Source organism: Carassius auratus, chromosome 41 (assembly GCF_003368295.1).
Source record: "Carassius auratus strain Wakin chromosome 41, ASM336829v1, whole genome shotgun sequence".
NCBI classification, from domain to species: Eukaryota; Metazoa; Chordata; class Actinopteri; order Cypriniformes; family Cyprinidae; genus Carassius; species Carassius auratus.
In genome coordinates, this window is record NC_039283.1 from 25276823 (window position 1) to 25297597 (window position 20775).

At 36.3% G+C, this 20775-nt stretch overlaps 2 protein-coding genes across 2 annotated transcripts; both read left to right on the top strand.

The window, feature by feature from the left end:
• The first annotated feature begins 1200 nt into the window (after positions 1–1200).
• Positions 1201–9502, top strand: LOC113059388 (sphingomyelin phosphodiesterase 5-like). The gene is made up of 8 exons (XM_026227854.1): positions 1201–1647; positions 3633–4698; positions 5691–5766; positions 6140–6280; positions 6399–6488; positions 7306–7369; positions 7446–7605; positions 8983–9502. Exons 2-8 carry the CDS (start codon positions 3700–3702, stop codon positions 9103–9105), a joined length of 1653 nt encoding a protein of 550 aa, XP_026083639.1. The 5' UTR covers positions 1201–1647; positions 3633–3699; the 3' UTR covers positions 9106–9502.
• A 3438-nt stretch (positions 9503–12940) lies between these two features.
• On the top strand, positions 12941–19480 carry LOC113059389 (nucleotide-binding oligomerization domain-containing protein 1-like). Its single transcript, XM_026227856.1, has 11 exons — positions 12941–13414; positions 14203–14377; positions 14548–16351; positions 16450–16533; positions 16614–16697; positions 17092–17175; positions 17321–17404; positions 17509–17592; positions 17672–17755; positions 17968–18051; positions 18492–19480. The coding sequence occupies exons 1-11, from the start codon at positions 13241–13243 to the stop codon at positions 18562–18564; spliced, it is 2814 nt and encodes a 937-aa protein (XP_026083641.1). The 5' UTR covers positions 12941–13240; the 3' UTR covers positions 18565–19480.
• The last annotated feature ends 1295 nt before the right edge of the window (positions 19481–20775 follow it).

Consider the following 20775-nt stretch of genomic DNA (forward strand, 5'->3'; position numbering starts at 1 on the left):
AAAAACAATTAAATAAAACTTTTACTAGAAATGTATTTAATTACAATGCAAGATAAATACAGAATTTATTATTTATATTATTATTATTGAAATAGATAAATGTAAAATAATTAAATTAAAATAAGTAAATAACATATAATATATTATTTTACAACAAAAACACTAAATACTGAATGCTAGCCTATAATAATAATAATAATAAAAATTATAATAATATGTTTGCAGCTTGAGATTTATCTTAAGATTTTCAATATTTTTGTGTAGCAGCTGGTCAAATTAAAATAAATAATTAAAATAAATAATAATAATAATAATATTTTTGTAGCCTGAATTATCTATTTAACATTTTCAATATTTTTGTGTAGCAAAATAACCATAATAATGATAATAATAATAATAATTTGTCAGCCTGAATTATATATTCAATATGTTCAGTATGTTTTTGTGCAGTTGCTAGTCCAAATAAATAAGTAAATAAAATATGTAAATTAATAACAATATTTTGGCATATTTAATTTTATTTTCAAGATTTTCTGTATTTTTGTGTAGTTGCATGTCCAAGTGAAAATAAATAAATAAATAAAACAAAAACTTTAATATATTCAATTGCGTTTTCAAGACCGTTTAGTTGCTGGTCCATCAGCTAAAATGGGCTACTATTTTTTTTTTTATAAAGCTAAATCTTTATAAACAGAGAACTGCACAAACTTTACATTTGACAAACTTTAATAGATATTTGTTGACTCCCTATCATCACAAGTGTTCAAATAATAATGAGAAAACGTAAATTGAAGCTTGGAGATGTCAATATATGCCAAATTAGTTTGAATGCAATAAAACCAACAAATTTCTCAAACATTTTATAGTAATAAATTATATCAATATTCGTTGCATTTTTATATATATATTGTTAAGACACAATAGATATTTTTATAATGTATCGTATATTAAAATGTAGATAATATATGTAGCTTTTGACTTGTTTTTTAATCGCACGCAAAGTCCAACTCATTTCCCTGAACCAGTTCTTTTCAGACAGTTCGGCTCATTGAACCGGTTCAGAAAGCCGATTCATCGGTTCCTGACGTCATCAAGAAATTGTCACTACGCATTTCTTTTCTAACAACTCAGTGCCATACTGTATCACTGAAACATTCAAAAAGTATATATATATATATATAAATCACAATGAAGCGTCCTAAAAAAAAAAAATTCCCATGTTTGAATAAAAATCCATGTTTTTTTATTAAAATGATTCATAAGCATATCTCCAGTGGCTATGTTTTGTTTGTTAGAAAGACTTCAGTCATCAGGCTCGAGAGATACACACGAGCAACCCATTCTTCAGAGAGTCCTCGGCAACCCTCGGCAAACCTCGTCAAACTTCGTACGTCATCAGCTGTGCATCGCGTGCAATCAACCCAGAACTAGAGTTCGATTCAGTGAATCGACTCAAACGGTCACTTCCTGAGAGCCGGCTCAAAAGAACGATTCCTTCAAGCATCGAACATCGCCAATGTGTGCGTGTCGAAACAGTGAGATCAAACGAGCCGCGAGTCACGCTCCGACACAAGGACGGAGCGTCATGAGCCGCAACATCAGCCCGCGTTCACGACAGAGACCGCCGCGCCCGGAGAACCGAGTCAGGTGAGTAACAGACAGACAGACAGACAGACAGACAGGTAAAGTTCACGAGCGCGCGCCCGCTTCCGTCACCCGCACAACTGACCGAGATCCGGGGTTTAGATGAAAGAATGACTGATTTATATATCTATAGAAAGAGAGAGAGGAAGAGAGAGGGAGAGAGAGAGTGAATAGTTATAAGATGATAATTCGGTGCAGGTGCAGGATGACGTCATGCACACTACTGTTGCGCTGACGCTGCAGTGATGTGCAGCTGATGATCGATTATTGCATTAGATGTTAAATCCACCGCATGCTGTTTAAGAGCAGATGTAAGCTAATCTCTGTTAGACTGTGTGTGTGTGTGTGTGTGTGTGTGTGTGTGTGTGTGTGCGTGCGCGCGCACGCGTCAGAGGAAATGCAGCAGTTTCCATCTGTAAGATATCATCGCGTCCTGTTGTAGATCTGGGCTGGGCTGTTTTCTCTAAGTTGCAGAAAAAAATGTAATATTGTGAAATATTATTGCAATTTAAAATAATGGTTTTCTATTTTGATATCTGTTAAAGTGTAATTTATTTCTGTGATGCTCCGCTGTATTTTCAGCATCATTCCTCCAGTCTTCAGTGTCACGTGATCTTCAGAAATCATGAAGATATGCTGATTTATTATCAATGTTACAAACAGTTTTGCGGAGTCATATTTTTTATTTATTTATTTTTTGGAAACTGATACTTTTTCGGAATTATTTGATGAATAGTTAAAAAGTTAAAAAGAACAGCATTTATTCAAAATAGAAATATTTTTCTAACAATATACACAACCGTTCAAAGGTTCTGGGTTCAGTATTTATTTTATTTGTTTTAAGAAATGCTTTTTTAAACAAGGATGTGTTGAATTTATAAAAGGTGATAAGATTTACATTGTAAGAAAATATTTCTATTTTAAATAAATGCTGTTTTTTTAAACAAATGTATTAACAAGTTTAAATCATGAATATTCCAGTAGCTGTGCACTATATGAACAACTTTTACTGAATAAAGTCTGAATGTTGCGACATATGTCCAAACGTTACAGATTATCGAAAAAAAAGTAGGGCGGGGCTTGTTTATGTTGATCAGTTGATGATTGGATGTTGAGATGTGGGCGTGGCTCTCAAAAACAGAGTTGGGATTATAGGAAAGGGTTGAAATGTTTACTAGGCAACTGTTTTACTTCAAGTAACAAAATATTTTAGATTTTTTTTAGTGTTTTAATTTCCTAAAATTACATTATTTGTTTTTCTTTAGTCATTTTAATACTTCAAGTTCAACTAAAGATTTGCCTGGCAGCTAGCTTGGCTAACTTGTTTTGCATCTGCAGTAAAAAAAAAAAATTTTCCTATTTGGGGCGCTAAAACTTTTCTTAAGTTTCACTTGGAAACTAGCTGAATTTTAAACAATTATTTACATTTATTTAAAGTGATTTTTAATGGTTTTAGTGAACCATTATAACCATGGTGTAGATGTCCACTCACTAGTTGATTAGATACATTTTATGCAACGACTCACTCAACTCACGATTTATGATTCACGATTCGATTCACAATTTTTTTTTTTCCCAAAATGAGATAAAACTGTCTGCTAAATAACAAAACTATAAATAAAAAATATCAGCATGAAACAGAAACAGCAGACGAGTTGAACAAGACGCAGATTCACTCTCTGCCAGCAGGGGGCGTTTAAAGCGTTTCCTTGGTTACCGCTGTAAACAAAGCAGCGCTGCACTTATTAACTTTAATATGCTTTATACAGAGACAAGAGGAAAATAAAAAAACGATCTAATTTTCTTAAGACAGTCAGCTCCCCTCAGACATACATTCATATTAACTACCCCTAATTGAATCTCAACCAATTTGAATTATAACATTTTAATCAATTTTTGATTGCGAATTGTTACATCTCTAATAAATGTATAGCTTTTAACTTTCCCAACATTGCAAGTTTTTCACCGTATCTGTTATTGTGCTCCAGCGTTCCAGCGGTTATGTGGAGGATCTGAGATGAGAAGGTTTCTTTGGGAGGCACGTGGCGCTGAGGCATGTCTGTAAGAGAGTCTCCTTTCCCCAATTTCTTCCTGGAAGGTCTCCATGCCGTAGGATGGGGTCTGATCTTCCCTTGTTTCTGGTTCCTGGACCGTGTCCTCGCGGTCTGCATCTCCACCAGTCTGGAGCGCATGTTGCGGCGCGAGATGGAGTGCTACCTCCACCCGCTTCAGGTCATCTTTGGCTCCGTCGTCTTCTTCATCCTGTTCGTGATCTCCACGCCGTTCGCTCTTCTGGGGTTCGTGCTGTGGGCGCCGCTGCAGGCCGTACGCCGACCGTTCGCGTATCACCATCAAGAGCAGATCATTCCCATGGAGGATCGTAATGATAGATGGGAAGAAACGGGGAAAGTCAGTTTCGGGTTTTTGACAGGAAACTTGTGCATGCTTCCCGATGGCGTTGCACGCTTCAACAACATCGGACACACGCAAAACCGCGCGGCGTACATCGGGAAAAGCATCGTGCAGGGTGTTACACGCCCTCACATCTGTATCTTTGTCGATTCTCCCAGCAGCTGTAGCACCGTTACGCCATCCAGCAGTTTGATCCCGCAACCGCCGCCATCCTCGTACGGATCCATAGACGTATCCGCGACAAATCCCTTGGAACATATTCATGAAACCGACGACCTTTCCAAAACCAACTGCGTTCAGAACTGCAAGGATCCGCCTCGGAGGCTCTTCCGGGACGCAGATGTGCCGGTGGAAGTGTCCGCTCTGTTCCCGTCCTCCGTCGACGTTATGTGTTTCCAGGAGGTTTTCGATAAGCGAGCTGCTATGAAGCTCACACGGGCTCTTGGTCCGCTCTACGGACACATCCTCTACGACGTCGGCGTCTACGCCTGCCAGCCGGCTGGAACGTGCTCGTCTTTTAAGTTTTTTAACAGCGGTTTGTTCCTGGCTAGTCGCTTTCCCGTGATAGAGGCGGAGTATCACTGCTTTCCCAACGGACGAGGAGAAGATGCTCTAGCTGCCAAAGGACTGCTCACTGTAAAGGTATGACATCCGATTTAAAGGGATACCTTAGTTTATCAAAAAATTATATTCTGTTAGGATTAAGGAGCCGTTCTTTTAAAGAATACAGTAGTTCACCCAAAAATGTAAATTAATCCATGATTTACTCACCCTTAAGCCATCCTAGGTGTCTTTAGACGAATCCATTTGGAGTTATATTTAAACAAAATTCTGGCTCTTCCAAGTTTTATAGAGGCAGTGAATTAGTTGTTTTTCAATAGTCTAAAAGAAGTCCAATAAAGCACATCCATCCATCATCAAAAGTATCCCACACGGCTCTGGGGTGAGTAAAGTCCTCCTGTCACGAACCAATGAGTTTTTATCAGAAAAAAATCCTTATTTAAAAATGTATGAAGCGTTATCTCTAGATTGCGCTAACTGTTGTAAGATCATTCATTCCGGCAGATGACGTAAAGTGAGAGAGCAAAACAAAACACCGGTCACGAATTAGAAGTACAAAAACATTGACGTATTTCGATATAAAATTGTGTCAAGTTGTTCCAGACCTAGAAAGCGAAATTCCCAGACAAATGTAACTTTTCCTTCGGTTTATTACTTAAAGAACTCTTTACATACCTCACTGAGACCACAGCAAAAACTACTAACCTATCTAATAAAGTTCAGACATTTTTAATGAAATAAGAACATACATTACAAGCAGAGATAAATATAGTAGAAAAAGGTGAGGGCTAATAGTGGTATTCAGTAACACAAGATAGTTTTCACTATAGATTAATCTTGGTTAACGCTGTTTTGTTGATTGATTATCATTAATGACACAGACAGGAGCAGGTATTTATAAACTGCTTTCTTCAGAATATCTTCTTTCGCGTTCAACAGAAGAAATAAACTCGTACAGAGTTGGAGCAAATGATGACAGATTTTAAGCTGAACTATCCCTGTCGCGTTTGATCCAGAACGTTTTATATAAAGGGTCGGAAACTAACAAGCTAAAAACGTTTTTTTTTCACAAGGTGGATATCGGGTTACGAAAAGGAGAGAAGAAAATGGTCGGGTATATTAACTGCACTCACCTGCACGCTCCTGAAGGCAAGTGTTCAGATGCATTTACAGAAATAGTTTACATGTTTACATTTGTTTATTCACCTACATGTCATTCTATATCGGGATTGACCGATAATGGATTTAACCGATAACCGATTAATCAACCGATAGTTTTTAAAAATGAATTCTGAATGAAATCTAAAATAGTGCTGGAATATAAAATGGTAATTATAAACCATGAAAATGTACTGGAACAGCATTAGAATGAATAAATAAAGCCAAATATTGATTTTTTGGGAATTGCAATGATGCATTCAAATAATTCTGAAATGCTGCACTTTTTAAGAGATGCAATGATGAATTTAAATAATTGCATTTCTTTATTATTATTCATTATATGCACGTGTTTGCTGCTCAGGGGATGGAGCCATTCGCTTCGAGCAGCTGAACATGTTGACCAAATGGATCAATGAGTTCCAGGCAGTGACCAGACGAGAAGATGAGATGGTGATGTTTGATGTGCTCTGTGGAGACTTTAACTTTGACAACTGCTCTCCTGGTACACACACACACACACACACACACACACACACACACACACACACACACACACACACACACACATCTCTAGTACAGAGCAGTGTTTATGCAGAGGTCATTAATGTCTGTGTTTTCAGGGGACGGGTTGGAGCAAAGCCACCGTGTGTTTGAGGACTATACGGATCCCTGCAGAGCCGGAGCCGGGAGAGAGAAGCCCTGGGTCATTGGTAACACTCACAATTAATGCTTGTTTGCATCACAATGCATTCTGGGGAAAGAAAATATACACTTAGGAGTGAAAAGTTTCTGTTTCTGTTCCTAAGCTGATGTCGTGTAGTTGAATGAAAACTTACGGTGGTTTCATTTTTTTATTCATATTATTTAATTTTTGTCATTATTATTATTTTATAATTTACTTATTTTACATTTTTGGTTACATATGTTTTTATTTAAAAATAGCTTCGTTTAGTTATTTAAAAAAACTAAAACAAAAATGTAAATAAACAATACAATTAAAACAATAAAGATGCGTACAATAATTTTTTTTTTAATTTTAATAAAGAAATTTTTTTTAATTAAAAAAATTACAAAAACAACAACCAAATATATATTTTTTCCTTAAATTAAGATGGCAGAAAATGTATAACTATTTTTAAAAAATAAAATAAAAACTATTATAGTATCTCAATTATACTAAAATGGCATGTTGTTGGTGTTTTTAATTTTATTAAAATTTTCAATTTTAAAATTTAGCTTGGGTATTATGATTATTTTTATTTATGGATTTAATTTGTTTAGATTTTTGAAATTGTAAACTTCTAGAAGATGTTGTTTTTTATTAATTAATTATATTTAATTTAATATATTTCTTCAATATAAAAATTCAGTTTGTATATCAAGATGTTCTTTTTCCCCCTATTATGTATTGTACGTTTTGTTTTCACATACATTAATAAAGCGTAATTACAATTAAAAATGATCTTATATCGTGAAATTCCAAATATACGTATTTAAACAGGACACTTGTGATGGTTTTGTTTGTAGGAACCGTGTTGGAGCAGTCGAGGCTCTACGATGAGAACGTGAGGACACCAGACAGCCTTCAGCGGTGAGATCTTTTCATCTGTTGTTAGATGAAGGTTTGTGTGTTCTGTGATCTGATGGACGTGTGCTGGTCTCTGCAGGACTCTGGAGACTGAAGACCTGCGTAAGGACTATATTTGTCCTCCGAGGACGGTCGAAGGTGTTCCTCTGGTCTGTCCTGAACCTGATGAGCCCTGGACGGGACGCCGAATCGATTACCTCCTGTATCGAGAGAGCTCAGTCTCCAGTCACGGCAAAACTGTGCGTTTCCTTGCTTTAATCCTGAGTTTTAACACTTTACAGTGAGGTTACTGTTAGTTAATGCATAAACTTATAACGAGCAATGCATTTGGTGTTGGGTAATACAAAATTACTAAAACTTTCTAAAATAAAAAAAGACAATATTAATAAATGCAACTTTTTGATGTTAATTAAAAATGTGTTATTGTTGGAATTGAATTCCAATAAGATTAAAAACAGGTTTAAAAGTTTTTTTTTTACTGATAGCTCATGTTTACTTCAGTGAAACTTAAACTGGAAAATTATATAAATAATTCTAAATATGAATAAATATTATAAAAGACATTTAAAAGCTAATAAAAATGACAAGCAAACAAAATAGAATTACAAAAATTAACTGAAATTAAAAGTAAAAAAAGTAAAAAATAAATAAATTAAAAAAATTCAACTTTTGATGGTAATGATATATTAGTAATTGTTGGAAATTAATTAAACTAAGATTAATTCAGAAGTATTTTTTCATGTTAACTTTAAAACTTTTTTTGCTCACAAAAACAACAATAAAAAAACTAAAACTTTAATTGAAAATCTAAATAAAAAAGGAAAATATAATAAATAATAATTAAAATAATAATTAAAATAAAATAATAATAAATGGTCATATTCACAAATTCAATGTTTGAAGCTAATGAAATATTAGTAATATTAGTAAGTGTTGGAATTTAATTTAATTTAAGATTAAGTATTTTTTATTGATGGCTGATGTTTAAAAGAGTGAAAAAATATATAAACGAATTGATAATAATAATAAATAGTATAAGGACATTTAATAAGTAATAAAAATAACAAGCACACAATAAACTTACTAAAACTTTTACTGAAATTAAAATAAATATTTTTTCATGCTATCTTTAAAATAAAAACAGATTAAAGCTACTTTTAAATTTAAAAAAAGCCAGATAGACATTTAAAAACAACTAATGAAAATGACAAAATATAAAAAACTGAAAACGAAAGACATAAAAAATAGATACACCTTTTACTGTATTAGTAAATATTGAAAAAGTTATAATGTATTTTTACAAGCATTGTTAGTTAATGCTAACTAATGTAATTAAAGGATTAGTTCACTTCCAGAACAAGAACGTCCTGGTGTTTCTCGCCCTCATGCCTTCAGAGATATTCATGTCTTTCTATTGCCAAGAAATGAAGGTTTTTGAGGAAAACATTTCTCCATATAATGGACTTCAAGTGACTAGAAGAGTCTCATCTAGAGAAACCATCACTCACTTTCTGAAAACAATAAACATGTATATACACACTTCTGAACCACAGGGAAGCGATTACTCCTGTAACGTGTCTCTGTTCAGATGAAGTGATGTGCTGTGTGTGTTTCAGGAGCTGGAGGAGTTGATGTACGTCACACAGCTGGCTGGACTGACCGATCACGTTCCTCTGGCGTTCAGACTCGGTGTGTCTCTGGATCCACCGCCGGCGGACACCAGACTGAACACACTTTAGCACGCAGTAGCTATCTGTCAGAAAGGCACCAGATGCTTTCAGTGCTAGTTCTTCCTCACCTCCACTCCTTCCAAAGCTGACAGAAGAGAGTTAAAAAATGCTTGAGAAACACCAAATATCAGTGAATGATCGAAGCAATAGTTCTGACACTGTTTCCTATGCATACAAAGCATCCAGATTACACACACATGCAATGCATTCTGTTGTTGTTTTATGTTTTTTTTTCCATGACAGCACAGACATGGTTTTGCAAATGTATTTTAATAAAAGCGTAGAATGTTTTTTGCATTCTTTGACTTTTTTGGGGGGTTTCCTGCAGTTCTCTATGAAGAGTTATTATTATTATTATTATTATTATTATTATTGTATTTTCTGATCTTGAACCATAATACAATACACAACTCCTGGCAAAGAGATTTTAAAGCATGCTTCATTTTCTTGTCAGAAATAGTAAATGCATATTAAATTTTACGTTGGCATTTACATGCAACTTTTTATCACACTTTTCACACTTTTTCTTGCAATTGCGCGTTAAATCTTATAATTCTTACTTTTTTTTTATTCTGCATTTTTTTCCTCACAATTCTGAAAAAGGTCCAAATTGTTTTTCGTTTTTTAATCATTTTGTGGAAACAAGCTTCCATTATACAGATTATTAAATGTTGTAAAAAAAAAAAAAATTATATATATATATATATATTGCTCACTGCAAATTCATGTCAGTTATTGCATTAATGTGCAGTATTTGTAACGTTTATCATAAAATATTTATTATCGTCATTCATTGTTTTGTTACTAAATAACTATATATTTCTGTAAGAAACCTGAGTAGTTGTAAAGTCAGCCTTGTGAATTAAAAAGCTGTCTGACCAAAAGAAAATTGTTTTCAAACCAGTTGTTAAAAAAATGGAATTTTTCCTGTAAAGAACATCCTTATTGTTCCATAAATAATATCAAAATTCTTTAACATGCTATCAATTCTTTTTAATGTTCCTTTAAATCAACTTCCAAGGAAAGAGCAGCATAAGTCAGTCAAGACAATCTGCTTGTAATGATTTTGAAAGCACTTATAATGATGGGGGAAACGAATTAGTTAAAATGACTCCGATCGGACTGAGCACAGCGAATCATTTGATTCAGATCTGAAATAATTCGATTCAGTTCGGGACCTCGGAGCCTCGTAGCGAGAATCATTTGATTTAAACCGGAACTTCGGAGATGACTCGTGAATCATTTCGTGAATGGAAGCAGGTTTGCGAAACATTATACAGGGGTGCGTTTCCCAAAAGCATAGTTGCTAACTAAGTTAGCGCCTTTGTTGGTTGCAATAAATTTCCGATTGCCAACCAGGTTGGGTGGGAGCCCAAATTACTGATAATTTTTTTTTTTTAAATTATAGGAGTAGAGAACATTACACCATTAAGGCTGTACAGTAATAAAAACAAAAATAATCAAAAATAAAAATATTTTAAGAAAATTAACCATTAAAATAGAAGTGTATGAAGTTTTGACTGTTTTAGGATAAACAGAACTTTTAATAGTTTTATAGACTGTTCTAGATCTTTGAATTAAGAAAAGACAGGTTTAGAGACAGATTTGTATGAAGGCATATGAGAGATTAGCTTGCTGGAAACACAAATTAAATTATATTTTCCTATATTCTATTCTAAGTAGTCAAACAATCCAAAGAAAACATCCTCAAAATGGAAAGTAAAGTCAAAATATAAAATGGCAAAGTTTTTATATGTAATGTGTATAATGTTTTTTTTATATATTTAATTATAATACTACAATATAATATATATATATTATTCTTAGAATGCTAAAATGTCTACAAATGTTTTTGTGTTTAGAAAGCTATTTAAAGATTACAAAAAAAAAAATGTTTTGAAAATTTTATGGAGTCAGATTAGGATACTCCATAACTGATTTGTCTTAACACTTATCCCTTACAGCACACGGGCATCACAGAGACGTCTATATGACGTCTACAAGACGTATTGTTTTAGGAGTATATGCTCATCTGCATTACATCAATAAGACGTTTCCTATCAGATGTCAATACGACGTTCAGAAGATGTCTAGAAGATGTTTGTGATTTAGAATGCGTCTTAAAGACGTCTGTACACAGCAGATGTTTTCCAGATGAAGCAATCTTTAACAGACCTCTTGCAGACACATATCTGTGCTATCTGCCTCACAACCTTTCAAGGAAACGACTTTCACAACTATTTAATGTTGTTAAAAGTCATATCTCAGAAAGCACACGTTTACGTCTGCAAGATGTCTGTTAAAGATTGCCCAAACATCTCAACGTGTATTTGAGCAAACACCTTAATAAATACTCTTGCAGATGTAAATGCGACGTTAAATAGACGTGATGTACGTGTGCTATCAGGGGGACAGCTTTTAAACAACATTAAGACAAGATTCTGTTTGTTGGACGTTAAATGTGGTGTTTTATTGGAATTGTTTCATGTTAATGTTTAATTCAAAAGAAGTTGAAATGCATCACCGACTTTAACTGCAGGCTCGTTGAATTGTTTTATTTCTCTGACCTCGCACTCAAACAAGCTCTGCACGGCAGAAACGATCATATCCAGGGTGTTTTCACCAATCCGGGTCAGATTTAGTGGTGGAAATTATGATTCTTTCTAGTGATTCGTTCATTTTCAGTTCGTTCACCAAAATGATTCGTTCAGAATCGTTCACTGATTCGTTCAGTGACCATTTCTTCGTATTACACAAAATAAGCCAGCAGATAGCAAAAAGTGTATTGTGTTGATATGTCTCAAGTCAACGAACGTATTCACTTGTTACAAAAACTGATCTGGCTTTATTAAAATGTGTGTATAATCGCATTCAATATATAAAGTCTAATTAAGTTGTTCAAATGAACAAAGCACAAGGTTTTCTTGCCTAAATAGCATTTTAATTGTTTGGTCAGACAGTTTGTTTATTATATATTCACATTCATCAATCGTGGATTAAACGTGGAGTTGCTAAATATCAAAACAAGCGTATGTGCACAGTACAGTACCTATAACTGCGCTTTGCATTTTTGCGAGATTGACATGCTAAATAGCAGACTGACCCGGTTTACTCTAATTCATTTCGTTCACGAACGAGATAAGCTATGTACCAGTTCATTTCATTCACGAACGACATGTATCCGTTCATTCAGCTCGTTCACGAATGACATGTGTGCCAGTTCAGTCATTTCATTCACGAACGAGATTTTCTAAATCATTCAACTAATGCACGAACGACATGTGCTTTGCCGATTGAGAAACGTGATTGGTAAACTGTTTGCCAGAATATACCCTGACCATCAGGTCAGTCATTTCATTAACGAACGAGATGTATCATTCAACTCGTGCACGAACGACATGTATGCCAGTTCAGTCATTTCATTCACGAACGCTATGTATCAGCTCATTCAACTCATTCACGAACGACATGGGTACCAGTTCAGTAATTTCGTTCACGAACGATAAGATCTCTAGATCTAGTTCAGAGTCAGACTCATATGAAACTCGTTCATTGAAGGGCGTTTTCGTTCACTACATTCAACAAATCAAATACTCTGTCACATCTCATACTCGAAGGCTATTGGCTCGAGGTTGAGTAATTCTTTGACAGGATGAAACAGTTGTTACCCGGTTCACTGAGCTGCGCATGCGCTGCTTATAGCGCCGCGCTGCTGTGGAGGGAGGAACTTCACTGAACGAGAAATATGAGTCAGTGGATTACGTGAACGAGAACGATTCGTTCACCTAAAAGATTCGTTCAAAAAGAACGATTCGTTCACGAACGACACATCACTAGTCAGATTTCATGTTGGTTTCACTTCCTAGTTGACATGGAAGGTGCGGAACCAGGCGAACTGCATTCGGTCACTCCTCCCCAGATTCCGACGCTTTCGTTTTCTGTTTTCATGTCGAAAATGGCTTAAAATTCATTAAAATATAACATATGGTAATATCTCGCTCTCGCTTGATTCCCGCTGATTTCTGTCCTCGGACACCGACACTGACCCGACTCCCGGCCGCCCGTCGGTGAAGCGCCCGGGCTGGATGCATCTTCACTAGGGCTGATGGTGTGGTGTTGAGCAGGTTCTGTGTCCTGCTGTGAGATGGGCTCTTACAAGAGTGAGGGCTCTCACCTGAAGCTGCTGACTTCACACAGAGAGCTGCTGGTGGAGCGGGTGAAGAACACGCAATGCATTCTGGACAATCTCCAGATGAACGGCTTCATCTGCACCGAAGACATCGAGATCATTCACCGCAGCAGCACCAGAACTGACCAGGTACAGCAATAATCCACCTAAAGACAGGCATATTCATACATCTTCTGGGGTTATTACATATATCAAGTAGCCTACAACTATCTCTGTACTATGCTACAAACCTGTTCTAAAAACTTAGCTTATATAAGAAATATATACATGTACTGTACCTTCCACAAATCCTTAAAAAGAACAGAAAGTCTTTTAAATTCATAGTCGTGGCATTAAATGTATTGCATTGCTAACATTGAATATATTCCACTGTATTTTTTTTTTTTAACTTAATTTCCATATTCTTAGATCAAGTTACATTAACTTTGGTTTTTCCGAGAAACTGGTCCAAATGAAGCGAGTTTAAGCTTAAAACAAGAACTAATATTCGCCAATGTGGTCAGAAAACCTTGTTTTTGTCTCTTTCAGTTAAGCTGATTTCTATAAGGCTGTGCGCAGATGTGTTAGTTTTTTTGTTTCTCATGTAAATGTATCTTGGTTAACAACAACAACAACAACAAATAAAAGTCTGATATTTGCATTGGAAAACAATAAATAAATTGGAGTGTTATCAGAAGCTACTTCCATATCCTAGTTTTTCCAAATTCTAGAAGCTGATTTCTTTCTTTATTTTTTCGTAAATATAGGTTATAGTAATAGAAGTTAGTTTAAAATCTTGTAAGTGCCGCACACACAACTCTTTGTGTCTAGCTTTGGTCTTAAAATATCTTCTGTTAAATGTACAATTTTATGTTTTACATAAATACACAATATATATTTCACAGTTAATCAACTCGCCTCATTTTTTGGACATTCAGGTTCGCAAAATCTTGGAGCTGGTTCAGAGTAAAGGAGAGGAGTGCTCTGCGTATTTCGTACACGTTCTTCATGAAGCCTACGACGCTTACATTGATCTGCGGCCTTGGTTTGAAGAAATTCAGTACACGCCATTAGACACCATTAGTGTCATACCAGTGGTGAACACAGACCCGAGTGAGTAGTTTAATTTAAAAATGACATATAATATTTTGCAAATATGGAAACCATGAAAAGAATAGTCCAGATCAATGTTCATAATAAAAAAAAAATGTTTAAGTCAGATTTATTTTTGGCATGCCATACTGTAGGACACTATGAGAATATTCCACCTAATGTTTTTGCAGTTAGCAAGTACTGCGAGAAGCTCCGATATGAGCTGGGAAGAGACACTCAGTTCATCACGTCGTACTCGAAGAGCGAGGAGACGCCGCTGGAGGATCTTTACACGGACACTCAGATGGAGCTCCTGAACGACAGAGGCGAGAGTTTAGGATACTTACAGAGTCTGGACGAGCTTTTGGGAGACCAGGGAGTCTTCAATCCACACGCCGAGACCATCTTCATCACCGGCGACGCTGGCGTAGGCAAATCCATCGTTCTTCAGAAACTCCAGAATCTGTGGTCCAGAAGGCAGCTGAAAACCCACGCCAAGTTCTTCTTCAAGTTCCGATGCAGGATGTTCAGCGCCTTTAAGGAGACCGACGAGATCTCGCTGAAGGATCTGATCTTTAAACACAACTGCTATCCGGACGGCGACGTCGATAACGAGGTCTTCACCTACATCTTGCGGTTCCCGGAGACGGTGCTCTTCACCTTTGACGGCTACGATGAAATCCAAACGGATTTCGATTTGGACAACGTGCCGGAAACGGTTTCCCCGGAGGAGAAGACCCGTCCACTTTTGCTTCTCATGAATCTGCTTTGCGGAAAGTTGCTCAAAGGTTCCCGGAAGATTCTCACTGCACGAAGTGGCACCGAGATCCAAAGCAGAGTGATCTGGAAGAAAGTCTATTTGAAGGGATTCTCCCCTGAACACCTGAAGAGGTACACAGCTTTGCATTTCCCAGAGAAGGAACACAGGTCAATGGTGACCGATCAACTGGACGCCAACCCTCACCTCTGCGGTCTTTGCTCCGTCCCGTTGTTCAGCTGGATCATCCTCAAGAGCTTCAAGCATCTCCATTCGGTGTATGACAACTTTGAGTTGCCGGATTCTTGCATTACGCTCACAAACGTCTTCTTGCTTCTTTCCGAGGTCTTTCTTGGACACTCGACTGCACGTCCTGGTCTTTTAAAAGGGAGCACACGGTGTCCTGCGGAGACTTTTAAAGCTGGAGAGCGTAAGCTTGCGGCCTTCGCTCGACTGGCGTTGAACGGTCTCCAACGAGGAGGACTCGTGTTCAGCATGGAGGAAGTGACATCCTGTGGATTAGAAGACGAAGTCCTTCAGTTTGGGTTTCTGAGGCCTGCTTCTCATTACGATGGATGCGGAGGCTCGGCAACCTTCGAGTTTCTCCACGAGACCCTCCAGGCCTTCCTAGCGGCGTTTGCATTGGTGCTGGACTCCAAAATCACTCCGGAGTCCATTCTAAGTTTCTTCTCCAAATGCGAATACAAGAGGTCGTCGCATTTCTCCTGCTTGCCTTGCTTGGGAAAGTCGAGACCTAGAGATAAAGACCCTTTTCAAACCAACTTCCAGTTCACCAATTTATTCTTGTGTGGCCTCTTGTCCAAACCCAACGCCGCACTCCTGGAGCATCTCGTTCCTCCGGCGTCATTGAAACAGAAGCGCAAGATGCTCAAGTCGTATCTGTCCAACAGCGTGAGGACGCATCTTAAAGGCCTTCCTCGATATCCATCCACAGACATTGATGGCGACAAGGTGCATGCAATGCCGAACTTCTTGTGGATGCTGCGGTGCATATTTGAGACGAACAGCGAGGACATTGCAAAGATGACGGCCAACGGCATATCGGCGGATTACATTAAGATCGCCTTCTGTAACATTTACTCGGCCGACTGCAGTGCGTTGAACTTTGTCCTCCACCACCGAAGGAAACACCTGGGGGTCGACATGGACAATAACAACATCAACGATTACGGCGTGAAGCAACTGAGACCCTCCTTCAGCAAAATGACCGTAATACGGTAAGAAAAGCAAGACAGGGGTTGGCTTTCCCCAAACTAGAACTACTCAAAACTAATGGAATTACTACAACAAATTAAGTCCCGCCTTTGTTTTCCAGATTCTGCGTGAATCAGCTGACGGACAGCAGTATTGAGGTTCTGGCAGAGGAACTTATTAGACACAAAGTCATTAAGGTCTTGGGGTGCGTTCATCCGTTCATCTTCATTGTGTCGTTGGGTTTTATATCGACTGCATTCAATCCCCTTTTCTTTGCACTTTCAGGCTTTACAAAAACTACATCACAGATGTTGGGGCCAAACTCGTAGCGAAGATCATTGAAGAATGTCCACACTTGAAGGTCGTTAAGTAGGTATCTCGTCATTGCATGATGCCAATAGAAGAATCTTTAACTAATATCATTCCCTGTGATAAGAGGACATGCTGCATTTGATTTCGTATGCATGCACATCTTCGGTTTTAAAAATCCATTGCTCAAAAAATATTTACTGACAAGACCACGCAGTCAACATTTGGACTTTTTAACCTGTCATTGAATTGCAAGTGTGTGTTGATTTGACGTCAGCTTATAAAACATTCCTCTGGTGTGTGCATGGTTTTATCGATGGAATTAAAATAGTTTGCAATACTTTCCAGACAATGCACACTTTAAAAACGACCTGTTTTCGCAGGATATATAGATGCATAATTCATCAGTTGTCACGTTAGATTAATTGTGTATATTCGTTTGTGCCTCCCATAGGCTTGGCTGCAACAACATCACAGGTGTGGGCGGGAAATACCTCGCCAGTGCAATTCACAAGAGCAAATCTATCTTTGATGTAGGGTAAGAACATGTACAGGAGCATTTAAACACTGCTCTTTTTTTTATGCATGTTTTTTCATTGGAATTCCCGTTTTAAACTGAATTTTTTCAGAAATGATCCAAAACTATGGTAAAGGTTTGGTGAAACTAAATTAATTGCTTGCAGAATGTGGGGAAACACCATCGGTGACGAGGGCGCAGAAGCGTTTGCAGAGGCTTTGAAGAATCACCCAAGCCTCACCAATCTCAGGTAAGACTTGCATCATCAAATTAATCTCCTGTGTCCTTTATGAGAAATTCAACGGTCAGATGAAGAGCGAGCAATCTGAGATTGATCATTTCAATGCCGTTTAGCCTCTCCGCCAATGGCATAACGTCTCACGGTGGAAGAAGTCTGGCAAAAGCACTGAAGGAAAACAAAAGCCTTCACATCTTCTGGTACGACTGAGTTTCATATTTTCTCATGCATGTGAAAATAAAAAGATTTTCACTCTTATTCAATGTGGTTATGTTTCAGGTTGATACAGAATAAAATCTCTGATGATGCAGCGTCAGACTTTGCCGATGCCTTTAGATCCAACTCTGCTCTGACGCATCTGATGTACGAGCGATTATTCCTCATTATTTCAGTAATATCTAATTTACATATGATGCATGCTAATTTTGCCATAAGTTTTAATTTCATAGCATTCACTTTGTGCATAAACAAGTGCAATATTTTTGCTGCATCTTGCATACATTGCTTAAGGATATCGTTTATCATTTTGATGAACAGCTATGTATGATAATAATAATCCATTCATCTCTCTATAGGCTAATAGAAAACGAGTTCACCATTCATGGAGCCAAAGAGATGTCTGAAGGCCTGACTAACAACACTACACTGAAGGAAGTCAAGTAAGATCTGCGACTTGATCCAAAAACTAGAATTTGCATCATTTTAAATGGCATAAAGATTATTCAGTTTCTCCAGATTTTAAAGCATTGCATTACTCTTTGCAATGAAGTCAAATCTCATGATGCATTGCAACAAGCTCCACCAGAGTTAGTGGACATGTCAAAGAAAAGTAGTGATGAAATAGTCTGCATAATACAACACAATTCAACTATTTTACAGAGTATTGGGGTGTATTTCATCACATCAACTTGCAAACTCTATTGAATTGAGTGTCACCGCTAATGCAGATCGATCCAAATCGCTCCCTAATGAGGTGTCTTACTAGGCAGCTCACTAGGTTTTGAAACAGAGCCCTAGTTCTCCCTTTTAACTAACCTTACGTGAGCAGATCAGGTCTTCCATTTTTTACACATTTCCACATTTTCTGGTTCGTTCACAGCATTAAAGGAAGCCGGGTTTCTGAAGAAGAAGAACGACTCTATGAGGGCGACAAGCGGCTTCGCTTCCACTGAGAAGAAACATTAAAAACACGTGATTTGAGAAAAGGAAGTTGGTGTAATGCCACAGACACTCGTTTACTTCAGAATCAGACGAACCACTGTGAAGGCAAAACCCATTTAAGACTTTCAGGTTTATTACAGAGTGAATATCTCTTTATAGTTAATAGATCGGCTGGGAACGTCAAAAGCAAGTAAGTTAATCAATGCACAAGTTACTAAAAGCTACTTGATGGTAAGGAGAGGTTGCTATTCGTTCCATTAGCACATGCATCATTATAACACAAATTTAGGAGCGTTCATTATAAACAACATTTTACACGTCAAACGTATACGACTTAATTTCAACTGGTATTTCAGAAAATATAATTTGGTTTCTCTACCCAGTGTTTTTAAATATTATAAATGCAATGAAAATACAGTTATGTCATGAGACTCGTTCTGGAAAAGAAGTGTTATATCGGTGCATCCCTACTTTTTATATATATATATATTTCATTTTAGAAGTATTTTTTTTTTTGCATAATTGTATAATACATTTTGTTCATTGTTACACTTTCAGAAAGTAAAATGCATTGAAACACAACAAACAAACCAGGAATATGAGAAAAGAATCTGCAAATGCATTTGGTTACGATTATTTCTGGAAATATATAATGCATTACAATACACATTATGAATGTTTTATAATGCGTTATACATAAAGGCTTCAAGTGTTATCAGGATTTTTAATCTATTTTATAAATTCATGTATTTGCTTTTATCAATCGGAGAAATCATTTAATGCATTCAGTGATTGTAGTGAAGTAGATGATTAAAAAACATTGCAAATAAATCTCTCTCTCTCACACACACACACACACACACACACAGAAGGACATCCAGACAAGTATGTAAAGATCTGTGCTTCGAAAGATTTAGCGATTTTTAATCTCATTATCTCTGTACATATATATTTTTTTTTACACATATGGAATGTCACAATATTTCTAAATCATTACAAAATAAAAACCTTATGATCATCCGGTGGCCAGTGTTAACCTTTCACATTGAGATCCATCACATACAGGCTTCTGTTTGCTTCCTTTGCATCTCTTCAGGAAGTTGCGTAACCTGTTATGTTCCTCTCGACTGCTGCAAGGATGAGAAACGAGGAGCTAATATTTCGGTGGCAAATTAAACAAACCGTGTGCATCGAAAGCTCTGATCCGGTCGGAAGCATCAGGTTCAGATCTGCTGGAAACAGACGTGTGCATAAAGCAGCAAATTGTCACCTAATGACATCTCATGAAAGAAACAGTGCAGATGATCTAATATCTGATAAGGCTTTTTAAATATAGTGGTGTTTCCGATGCAGCATGTCATATATCTTCTGACGTGTGTCCAGAAAACCTGCAGAAATGAACCTCACATTGAAACTGCTTCTCATTTCCATCAACAAACACGATTAGCAGCATTTTAAAGCTGTTGTGGCACTTTGGACGACTGTAATAACTCAACCGCTTGAGCTTTAGTTAAGACTGAGACTTTAGACTTGAGTTAAGGTTAAGACTTTACTTGGGTCTTAACAAAACCTGTCTAGAAATGTCATTTTTCATCACAATATCAAAATAAATTATTAAAATTGTATTTTACATAAAGAAAAAGAAGTGCATTTTAGTACTTATTTTTTTTAATTTGCCAATAAATTATATGATCATTAATTAATGATGTATTGAAAATTACATTATGTACTGCCATTAAAATTATTCTGATTTCTAATTTAACTTTTGAGTCATTTTATTATTATTTATTATTTCCAGTGATGACTTTTAGAACTAGAATACAGTGATTTTTTATTTTTAAAACCAGTATAAATTAAAAGCAACAATAAATATCATGAATCATGGTGTATAAATACTTGTAACGAAGGGGGAAAATGTGCAATTCTGAAAAAATTAAAATAAAAAATAAAATCTAAATCCTACAAAATTAATTTTAATTATTTCAATTATAGTGTATTTATTCATCACAGTAGTATTTGTAATTCCATTAAATTTATGCTAATTTAAATGGAAATATTTATTTTGAGCTGTATTTTATTTTTCTCAGACATGATTTCTATTAGTGGAATACAATGATTTTGACAATTATTATTTTGATAATGTTTTTTTTTTTTTAAAGAGCAGTATAATTAATCAGTGCATAAATAACTATACTGAAGGAGTAAAAATGTGTATAATTGTG

Excerpts from the sequence above, each read along its gene's own strand:
- LOC113059389 (XM_026227856.1), top strand. The coding sequence starts at position 13,241 with ATGGGCTCTTACAAGAGTGAGGGCTCTCACCTGAAGCTGCTGACTTCA. Across the intron at positions 16,698-17,091 it reads CCACACTTGAAGGTCGTTAA|GCTTGGCTGCAACAACATCA; the intron begins GTAGGTATCTCG and ends TGCCTCCCATAG. Across the intron at positions 17,593-17,671 it reads AAAAGCCTTCACATCTTCTG|GTTGATACAGAATAAAATCT; the intron begins GTACGACTGAGT and ends GTTATGTTTCAG.
- LOC113059388 (XM_026227854.1), top strand. The coding sequence starts at position 3,700 with ATGTCTGTAAGAGAGTCTCCTTTCCCCAATTTCTTCCTGGAAGGTCTC. Across the intron at positions 5,767-6,139 it reads TCACCTGCACGCTCCTGAAG|GGGATGGAGCCATTCGCTTC; the intron begins GCAAGTGTTCAG and ends TTTGCTGCTCAG. Across the intron at positions 6,489-7,305 it reads AGAGAAGCCCTGGGTCATTG|GAACCGTGTTGGAGCAGTCG; the intron begins GTAACACTCACA and ends TTTTGTTTGTAG.